The sequence below is a fragment of the Tupaia chinensis genome, unplaced genomic scaffold (assembly GCF_000334495.1).
Source record: "Tupaia chinensis unplaced genomic scaffold, TupChi_1.0 Scaffold142542_1, whole genome shotgun sequence".
NCBI classification, from domain to species: Eukaryota; Metazoa; Chordata; class Mammalia; order Scandentia; family Tupaiidae; genus Tupaia; species Tupaia belangeri.
Genome location: NW_006202391.1, coordinates 354,660 through 365,546, shown reverse-complemented (window position 1 = coordinate 365,546; position 10,887 = coordinate 354,660). Strand labels below are relative to the sequence as shown.

Here is a 10,887-nt window from a genome sequence, read left to right as displayed (position 1 = left end):
GCAATGCCACAACGCGCTCTCCTCCACTCTCCTCATGGGGTCTTGGGCACACACACACACACACACACACACATACAGACACACGCCCGGCGTGGGTTTCAAACCACCGGGTCTCAGACTTGAACCATGGTCAGTCATGTGAGAGTCCAGCAATGTACCTGCTACACCATCTGCTGGTCCCCCTTTCTCTGCTGTGTTGGGGCTAGCAGATAATGTGGAACCACACACGGGGCTGGCCGGGTCTCCGCTCGCCAGCTCAGGCTAAGGAGTGTCCGTCTGCACTGGCACGGAACCGTCCTGCCGAAGGACAGGAGGGGTGTCACGGCTCGCGCTTTCTCTCTCTCTCTGTCTCTCTCTTGTCAAATTAAAATAAATAAATAAATAATAAAATAATTATTTAAAAAACCCCATGCTGGACACGTGTGTGCGTGTGTGTGTCTGCCCAACACTGAGAGGACAATGGAGAAGGGACTGTGGCGTGCCATGTCCCCTGGGGGGTGATTGCTCGCTTTCTGTCTCTCTGTCTCTCCAGCAAGTACGAGCACCCTATAGCAAAAATCTCTCTTGAGAAAAAAAAGGTTTTCTAAGAGTTCAGGGCCAGCAGGCGCCGCGGTGGTCAAGGCAGTGACTCCTCTAACCCGCCCACACAGTTCCTGGCGCGCCGGTGTAAGACCATGCGCAGGTCGAGGACGCCAGCACCTACCGTCCAGCCCCAGGACGTCCAAGAGTTCCGTCCAAACCTTCCACAGCGTCTCCACGAACAGGTCCACGCCCAGCACGAACCTCTCGGTCAGCCTGGTCAGGAACTGCAGAAACAAGTAAACGGTCACTGCCGGGCTGCTGAGCCACACCTGCCCAGGCCAGCGGGCCAGTGGCCGTGAGCGCTTGCCGCACTCCGAGCTCTGCACTCCTGGGACCCTGCAGACACCGATGGACCGACGGACGAGCAGGACATGGGCTGTCCACACGGTGGGTGTACCTGCCCCGAGAAAGGGGCGAAGCCCTGATTCGTGCTACCACCTGGACGAACCCTAAAATATGACACTAAAGAAGCAGCCAAATACAGAAGTCCCCGTCTGCTGACCCTGCTGGCATGGCGTGTCCAGAATAGACAAGTCCACAGAGACAGAGGGGAGGCTAGTGGGCATGGGGCTGGGGGCAGGGTCACAGCTAAAGGTCAGGATTCCTTTGTTTTTTAATTGTCTGAGCATTATGGGGGGAGAAGAGGAGGGGAGAGCAGAGCCCCCAGCGGGACGGGCATGCCGCAGTCTTTCTCCCCCATGTCTCCACCCTGGCAGGATCTGGGGCACATGCATCTACGCCTGGTGAGTTTTTTTCTTCTTTTTTTTGAGAGGTTTTTGCTATAAGGAGCGTGCGTGCACCAGAAAGACAGAGACGGAGACAGAAAGCGAGAAATCATCCCCCGGAGGGGATGGCCACGCCGTAATTCCTTCTCCTCCATTCTCCTCTCGGGATCTTCCTCCTCTCGGGATCTTGGGCACGCATGCACATGCGCCCAGCGTGAGTTTAAGCCACTGGGTCCGGGACTCGAACTGTGGTTGGCTACCTGGAGTGCAGCAACATAGCCATTACACTAACTGCTGGTCCCACCTGGTGAGTTTTTCAAGGCACCGGAGGTGAGGTTTGAACTGTGGTCAGTCAAGTGGGAGTCGGCTCCCTATGAACAGAGTTTAACTGTCGTACTATGGGGCTGACCCAGGATTTCTGTTTGAGGTTGTAAAAATGCCCTAAAATTGGGACCAGCAGGTAGCATAATGGTTAAGTCATTGGACTCCCCCATGGATGACTGTGGTTCGAGTCCCAGACCTGGTGGCTTGAAACTCACGCCAAGTGCATGTGCGTGTGTGCCCAAGATCCCGAGAGGAGAATGGAGAAGAGACTGCAGCGTGGTCAACCCCCTGGGGAGTGATTTTTCGCTTTCTGGCTCTCGTCTCTCTGACGAGCGCACACGCTCTGTAGCAAAAATCTCTAAAACAAAACAAAACAGTCCTAAAGCCGTAGTAACCAGCTGTGATCCTGGCACACATCTGCATCTGGACCAACCACCAGGCTGCGCACTCGGGCGGAGGAACTGTGTGCTGTGTGAACTACATCTCAGTAAGGCTCAAAAGCAGAAGGGTTCACAGAGAGACAAGAAAACAGCACAAAAGCAGGCGGGGTGCCCGGAGGAAGCACAGACGCGGCACAGGAGGGCTGCCCCTCGGCTGGGGTGAGTGGGTGGGGGCTTTGGAAGGAGAACCCGCAGAAAACCAGCATAGAACCCGCAGAAAACCAGCATAGAACCGAGTCACAGCCCTGGAGAGGTCTTCTGGGCTCCATCATCATCGGCTTGGAGCTGCTTAGAGATGCAGACTCCTGGCCAGCAGGTGGCCTGGTGGTTAAGGCGGCTGGATCCCAAACAACCAACTGTGCAGTTCAAGTCCCAAACCCGCAGCTTGAAAAACGCACTGGGCACATGTGTGCAAGAGGAGATTGGAGAAGGGACTGTGGTACAAAGAGTTCTCCCGGGTGTCTTCTCTCTCTGTCTCTCTCAGGTGAATGCATTAGCCCCGTGGCAAACTTTTTTAAAAAAGGGACTAGCGGGGACCAGCAGGTGGTGTGGTGGTTAAGGTGCTGGATACTCCCACATGGCTGACCACGCGATTCGAGTTCTGGGCCCGGTGGCTTGAAAATCACACCAGGTGTGTGTTCGTGCATGCCCAAAATCCCAAGAGGGATTGTGGCATAGCCATCCCCTCTGGGGGGGATTTCTCACTTTCCCTCTCACTGTCTGTCTCTGGTGAGCACTCCCCTGCCTTAAGGCAAAAACCTAAAATAAATAAACCTCAAATAAACAAAATACTATTCCAGTCCAAAGAAAATGTTCCACATAGGATAGATGCAACCCGGACGTCAGGGATCAGAACGCAGAAGGTGGAGTGAGAGGTATGGGGTCCCCTGCACCTGCCCCTTCCTCTGTGGGTGTTGGAGATTTTCAGATTGCTCACCCAGGCTCAGGAAAGCTACAGAAGCCTCGGGCCTTGGAGGCTCAGGGCCCAGCCGTCACGTGGGCGGGACGAGATCGCTCAAGCCCAGGACTGCATGGCCCTCTGGCAAGCAGGGAGGCCAGGACACCCAATGCTGAGCCTCAGGTGAGATGGCCTTCCTGTGTCCAGATCTCTCTTCACCTGAAACCCCCTGGTGCACACCACCTGGCCCCATGGAAACCAGGCTGTAAGGGCAGAGATGCCTTGAGCAGGCCAGAGGGGGCCGAGGTCAAAGTTCCCAAGCACCTGAACGTGCAGTAGGCAAAGGTAAGGTGAACGGAAAACACTGGAACAGCGCCCAGCGCGTGAATGAATCACCAAAGGGAGAAGCACTGTGAAGCGGAGGGTCTGTCCCCCTTCAACCGAGCTCCAAATCAAGGTCACCTGCTGGACAAGCAATGGCACCAGCGGGCCCCACACGCCGGATGTGCTGGCACGCGAGGACACAGCGTCCCCTGCAGGCCGTGACGCGCGCCTGAGCCAGCCCTGGAACCAGTGGAGACGCCCTGGGCATTTCACAACTGGGCTGTCGGCACTTCACTCCCAGGACGGCCGTGACCAAGACAAGCGCGGGCGAGGACGGGGAGAAAGGAGCCCTCACACACCGGGGTGGCAAAGTTCACAACAGCTGCTTGGAAAACAGCCCGGCGGGCCCTCAGGACGGAATCAGGTTTCGGTATGAGCCCACAATTGCACGCCCAGTACGCACCCCCAAACGCCGAAAACCTACGTCCACACGAAAACCTGTCCGTGGTGTTCAGAGCAACCTTATTCTTTTTTATCTTAGAATTATTATTTAATTTATTATCTTTTTTTTTTTAAATGTGACCAGAGAAAGAAAAGGGAAAGCAAGAAAGCAAGCCGCTAGGTTGACTTGAACCTCAGTCTGCCATGTGGGAGTCCAACACCTTAACCACCAAGCCACCTGCCAACCCAGCCTTATTCCTAATAGACAGAACGTACCAACAACCCAAAGGCCCGCCAGCTGATAATGAAAGGCCACGAAACAGAATGAAGTCCTGACCCGGCCACAGCGCGGGGACGGGGCTCTGACCCGGCCGCAGGGCAGGGACTGGGCGTGCGAGGCTGAGCGAGGCCCCCAGCACATGCAGCACTCGTAGGTGACGTCCAGAAAAAGCAGATGCAGACAGAAAGCAGATTTGGGGTGGCCCAGGGCGTGGCGTGGGCTGGAGAACGGCTCAAGGAGGCGGCTTGCTCTCAGCATGCTGAAAGTCCAGAGGCGACAGGTGACACTGAGAGCCACCGGACTTGCCGAGGACGGATGGCATGGCGTCTGCCTGGAGCTCTGTGAAGCTACTACCCGCCAGAGAAGACGAACGGTCTGGACTCTCCCAGAAGCCGGGTCACAAAGTCCCGTCAGCTCTGTGACACAGCCAGATGGTGTTGCTCAGCTCCCACGTGGCAGTCACGGAGCTCAGGACCTGCTGGGCGGGGGACCAGACCCTATGGGGTGCCCCTCTCTCTGTCTCTCCGTCTGAACACGCATCACCCATGCTCGTGAAGGAAGAAAAAATCATTGTAAAGCTCCCAGCCTCATAGAAAGTGAAAGAACTCTCGGGACCAGCAGGTGGCGTGGTAGTTAAGGGCAGTGAACGCCCACAGGGCCAACCATGGTTCAAGTCCCAGACCTGGTGGCTTGCTTCTCACTTTCCCTCCCTCCTTCTCTCTCTCTCCCCGCCTCTCTGGTCAAATTAAAATAAATAAGTATAAATAAATAAAGTTAAATAAAATAATTCTTAAAAAAAAAGAAAGAAAGAAAGTGGGCAGATGTGCCCTGGAGGACACAGATGGCGTAATGGCTATGTCGCTGGACTCCCATGTAGTCGACTGCAGTTCGAGTCCTGGACCCAACAGCTTGAAACGGCTTGAAACTCATGCCAGCAGTGTGTGTAAGATCCTAAGAGAAGAATGGAGAAGGGACTGCACCCCTGGAGGGTGATTTCTCACTTTCTGTCTCTCTGTCTCTGTCTCTCCAACAAGTGCATACATCCTATAGCAAAAATATCTCTCTCTAAAAAATTAATAAATAAATGCTTTAAAAAAAAGAAAGAAAGTGAAAGAACTCTTGACTAAAGAGGTGTGAAAAGAGATACAACCAGCAATGTTTCCTGGGATGCTACTTTTTTTTTTTTTTTTTTTTTTCTATGGGGCGCGGGTACTCAAACAGAGAGAGAGAGAGAGACAGACAGACAGAAAGCAAGAAATCACCCCCTGGGGGGATAGCCACACCGGAATCCCTTCTCCTCCATTCTCCCCTCGGGATCTTGGGCATGCACGCACACGCGCCCGGCGTGAGTTTAAGTCACCGGGTCCGGGACTCGAACCGTGGTCGACCACGTGGGAGTCCAGCGACATAGCCATTACACTAACTGCTGGTCCTGGGATGCTGCATTTTTAAAAAAACACTAAGAAGGGCCAGCAGGTGACATGGCAGTTAAGGCACTGGATTCCACATGGCTGACTCTGTGGCTCAAGCTCTGGAACCAGCACTTTAAAAATCACACCATGCACGTGTGCCCAGAATCCCAGGAGACTGGAGGAAAAGGGACTGTTTATAGCCTTATGCTCTAGAGGGACATTTCTCACTCTCTGTCTCTCTGTCTCTCTCCCTCTGACAAGTGTGCGTGCCCTACGGCAAAAATCTAAACACTGCTATGAAGGAAATTCAAAAGTGGACTGTCTGTGACTAAATACCGCTGCACTAACTGTTGTTTCTGGGACCAGTGGTCGTGTGGATCTGGGGGACAGAGTGTCATGGTGTCTGCAAACTTGAATGGTTCGGCAAAAAAGAGAAAAGTGTAAGATCTAGATATATATCTATCACACGCCACAGGCTGCGTGCACTCACTGGAGAGACAGAGACAGAAAGTGAGACATCATCCCCAGGGGGGACGGCCACTCCGCGATCCCTCCTCCATTCTCCTCTCGGGATTTTGGGCACACACACACCCAGACTTGAGCTTCAAGCCAGCGGGTCTGGAGTCCAGTGACGTGACCATTACGCCATCTGCTGGTCGCGCGTGCAGCATGTCTGTAGAGACAGAGACAAACCCGCTGGAAAAGGAGTGAGTGGTGAACCTGGGCACGGTTATGGAAAAGGAGTGAGTGGTGAACCTGGGCACGGTTACAGCTGCCCTTATCCTCTCCACTTTTAGCAGTTTGAAATTTTTCAATACCAAGTTAGAGAATTAAAAATCGTTAGAGGAGGGGAACCAGCAGTTAGTAATGGCTATGTCACTGGACTCCCACGTAGTTGACCATGGCTGAATCCGGGATCTGTGGCTTAAACTCATGCTGGGCCGTGTGCGTGCGTGCCCAGGATCCCGAGAGGAGAATGGAGGAGAAGGGATTGCGGTGTGGCCATCCCCCCTGGGGGGTGATTTCTCGCTTTCTGTCTCTCTGTCTCTGTCTTTCTGGCGAGCGCACGTGCCCTATAGCGAAAACCTCTCCAATAAAATAAAGAAAGCGAGAAAGCAGCAGCAAACAAGCAAGGACTCGGTTTGGATTGGGCTGTGATGTTCTCACAGGTACATGCACACGTCAACTCGCACACTTCAAATAGCGCACCTCTCTTGAGGTGCAAGGTCAGACTTCAGTAAAGGACCAGTGGGCGGCAGGGGCATGGTGGTTAAGGGGCAGGACTCCCATGTGGCCGACCGCGGCTCGAGTCCTGGACCTGGCGGCTTCTTTCTCACTTTCCCTCTCTCTCCCCCTCTCTTGCTCTTGCTCTGTCCTTCTCTGGTCAAATTAAAATAAGTATATAAATAAATGAAGTTAAATTAAAAAAATAATCCTTTAGAAAAAATAAAAAGGGCCAGAAAGCGTCAGTTATTTTGTTCATAATATCTTCTTGCAAACAGCAAAAAATGCAGGCCTCTTTCAAATCAAAAGACCAACAGCTCAACAGAAAAATAGCACAGGAGACAAAGGACCGTGCCCAGAAATAAGAACGCCAGTGTTTTCTGAATAAATGAAAAGAGCGATTGTTTGATACAGAACGGCACTGCGAAGGGTGGCCCTGGACAGTGCACGCTGTGCCCTACAGGCTGGGACCACAGGAGGCCTACAGGGCAGGTGACGCCTGGCTGTCATCTCAGTGACACGGGGGCTGGGCGCAGCAGGAGTACAAGGCTGGCCAAGGCAACACGGCGTGGAAATGCCCACACCCTTTTTTTTCGCTCTCTCAAAAAATTGTTTTTAAAAGTTACCATTTAAGGGGCCAGCAGATGGTATAGGGGTTAAGGCACTGGACTCCAACATGGCCAACCTTGGTTCAAGTTCCAGATCCAGCAGCTTGAAATTCACACCGGGCACGTGTGCACGCATGCCCAAAATCCCACGGGAAAATGGGAGAAGGGATTGTGGTGTGACCATTGCCCCTGGGGGATGATTTCTTACTTTCCCTGTGTCTCTGTCTCTCCTGCGAGCCCACACCTAAAAAAGACCAAAATAAAAGCTACCATTTATCAGCCAGGTGGTGGCACATGGCATGTGGGTCAATGTGGTTGAGTCCCACATAGCCAACGGCACGCTAGGCACGTGTGTACGTGTGCCCAGAATCCTGAAAGGCAAAGAGAGACCACACCCCATGAAGGGTATTTTTCATCTTCCCTCCCTCTATCTCTGTCTCTCTCCACTGAGAGCACACGCCTTTTAGCAAATTAAAATGAGAGAGAGAGAGATACTGGGTGTTCAGCACGAGCCGCCCGCTCTCCTTGCTCTGGCTAACGCTGGGCTTGCCTTCCTCACACATGTCCCTATGGCTTGGTTTTACAGCACTTGGGCGAGCCAACCTGATCCGAGTTCAGTAACAGTTGATTGGCGGCCCGGATGGGACTCAGGTACTGTCTCCTCCAGGTACAGCGACCCTTGGCCCATGGCCGCCCTCGGGACTCCTCCTGCAGCTGCCTGAGCACCTTGTCTCAGGGCCAGTCCTGGGTGACTGGCTGACGTCCAGGTGCCGTTGGCCCACGGCGATTTGGGGTTTGTGGGGAAGGAGGCAGGACATTGGCCTGGACGTGGTGGACGTCGGGGGGAGACTGCCGGCTGTGAGCTCAAAGACCCCAGGCTGAATGGCTCCAGAAACCCCAACAGAAATTTGATGATCTAAGGTCCCCAATCAAGAATGCCCACGAGACGATCCTGTCCTCTTGAACCAATCTCTGAACTGATCACACGCCTGGGACCTCTGCCCCTAATTTTGCCCTTAAAAACGCATATGGGGAGCATCTCAGAGAGACTAGGTTTTTCAGCATGAGCTGCCCACTCTCCTTGCTTTGCACTTTGCAATAAAGCTGGTTTTCCTTCATCGAAAAACAAAAAAACAACACCTGCGCAGACCCTCTGACTCGGCAATTTCACTCCTATGTACAGGAGAACTTGTCTAGCGGCGCCCAAAATAACGTGTTCAGGGACCCCGCTGCAGGGGCCCCCGCCCCAGCCATACCCAGAGTGGCTAGACAGGAAACCTGCAAAACCTCGACTCTGGGCGGGTTCATGATGGGACAACCACACAGCAATTCACCCTTTCCAGGTCTTCACCGAGAAGAAAGCAAAGTCTTATATACTGGTTGAGTCTCACCTCCAAAGAAAAAATTTTTGAGAGATTTTCACTGCAGGGCGCGTGCGCTCGCCAGACAGACAGAGAGAGACATAGAGACAGAAAGCGAGAAATCACCCCCCAGGGGGGATGGTCACACCACAATCCCTTCTCCTCCATTCTCCTCTCGGGATCTTGGGCACGCGGGCATGCACGCACACACACGTGCCCGGCCTGCGTTTAAGCCACCAGGCCCAGGACTCGAACCGCGATCGGCTACATGGGAGTCCAGCAACACAGCCATTATGCCAACTGCTGTTCCCTCACCTGCAAAATTTATTATTACTTTTTTTAAAAAAAGGTAAAGAGCAAAATAAACAACAAAACAGGGGAGTGGGATCCAGCCCCGGTGGCACAGAACTGCAGTGCTGGAAGCCACACAGCCAACCACGGGTTCAGATCCTCGGCCGGCCTGGAAACATGCACCCAGATCCTGAGAGGCTGAGGGCTGTGGGAAGGGGCCGCGGTAAGACGAGTCCCTGCCCCGTCTCTCACTCCCTCACGCATGTACATGTGCTCTCGTGAATTGAAAAAGGAACAGAAAAGCAGTTGGCTGCTCTGGGGAGGGGACGGGAGATGTAGTCCACGCAGCCACATCCAAGAACCCGGGGAAAGGAGTGCCGGCTCCTGGCTCTCCGGCGGATCTGTCGGGCTCCCGCTCCCTGGTCCAGCTATCCTGTTCTTCTACATGCTCACAACCAGCAACTAACACCAGATGTGCAGGGGTGGGGGCTCCCCACACGCCAAGCAAGCAAGCAGTTCTGCAGCAGATACCAGCTGGGCGTCCGCCGATCCAGTCCATCCAATCCTGACACCACCTATCCGGAGTGTCACCTCCCACAGAGGGCACGAGGGCTCAGCCCCACAGGACCGTCCCCACTCCCGATGCCAATGGCAAACCCCAGTTCTCACCCATGCTTCTGACTGAGGGGTTCACCTCAGGGTTCCCACAATCCTTGGTTGGCTGGAGCAGCTCACAGAACTCCGGGAAACACATCTCCCCATTACAAAGGATGTTATGAAGGACACGGGTGACCCGGTGCACAGGGCAAGCCGGGCGGGAAGGGGTGAGGGGTTTCCACACCACCCTCTGGAGTCCCCAACCCTCCCCCTGCAGGGATCCTCCTGATTAAATCACTGGTCACTGGCAAGGGTCTTAACCTGGAGGCCCTGACTCTCCTCCCTGAGGCTGGTCTTCCAGGAGACCAGGCCCCCTCCACTAGCAGGGAGAGGGGCTCTCAGTTTGGGTTCCAAGGATCTGATTCCCACACCAGGAAACTGGGCAGGTGACCAAATATATTCAACATTTCTCAACAGCGTGCTCTGACTGTGCAGCAAGACAAAGACCCACAGCCTGGGCAAAAGGGGAGCACCCACCCACAGGAGGTGGGCAGTGTTCCTGAGAACTTAAGCTCTCATTATACCCGATCAGAAAATCCAGCCCACCTGATTCGGTGTTCCTGTTCTTATTTCCCCTCCATCTCAAGGACCAAACTTTCTGTGCACCTGAAGTCTAAGCGGGGTCAGTGCCCCTGATCTGCGTGCCCGCCAGGAAGTGCCAGGAACGGCACTAACGGAGCCACGACTCTGGGCCAGGAAAGTTACAGCCTCACAGTGAAGGATGGCGAGGTTTCTTCCTGTCCAGCCCCGTTTAACAGATACAGAAACGGAGGCTCAAAGGGAAGCCACGTGCCTTCAGGCAGCTTGCATGAGGCAGAGCCCGGCTCGGCCCAAACTTCTGCGGTCTGCATCCCAGGTCAGCGCTGAGCACAAGGAGGCGCGGGAGCGTCGCCGCATGTAACCGTCCCAGAACTTCCCCTTGCCCCAGCTAGCGAACTTAGACCCCGCGGTAGGGCGGGGGGGAGGGGGTGGAGGGGAGGGGATGGGAGGGCAGGGAGACGTCCCAGCAGCGCCTGAGGCCCCCACACATCCCTGGGGCTGCAGGCCGCTGCAAAGCCCCGACAAAAAACCAGAAGGGACTTGGAGACGGCTGCGCACACAGTAGGCGCTCGGACGGCCAAAGCCATAGGGCAGGCCACATGGCGCCCTTCCTCTTCCTGTGCGGCTAAAAACAAGCCCGATATCTTCAGAGTCGGGCCTAAGGTGCTCGGGCGCGCGCCAGGAGAAACCCGGGCTGCTGGGAGAGCAGGGCAGCGTGGGGACAGGGGCGCCCCCTGGGCAGCGGGCAGCGGGCACCGCGCCTGCCTCACAGTAGGAGCC

At 54.6% G+C, this 10,887-nt stretch overlaps 1 protein-coding gene across 1 annotated transcript in view; it reads right to left on the bottom strand.

Moving 5' to 3' along the window:
• Positions 1–9,664, bottom strand: part of BRI3BP (BRI3 binding protein) — a 14,694-nt gene extending 5,030 nt beyond the window's left edge. Inside the window, exons 1-3 of the mRNA XM_027766329.1 lie at positions 9,580–9,664; positions 852–979; positions 704–806 (exon numbers count right to left, since the gene is read on the bottom strand). Coding sequence (XP_027622130.1) covers positions 704–806; positions 852–979; positions 9,580–9,664 — 316 coding nt within the window. The remainder of the gene's footprint in view (positions 1–703; positions 807–851; positions 980–9,579) is intronic.
• Between the last annotated feature and the right edge of the window lie 1,223 nt (positions 9,665–10,887).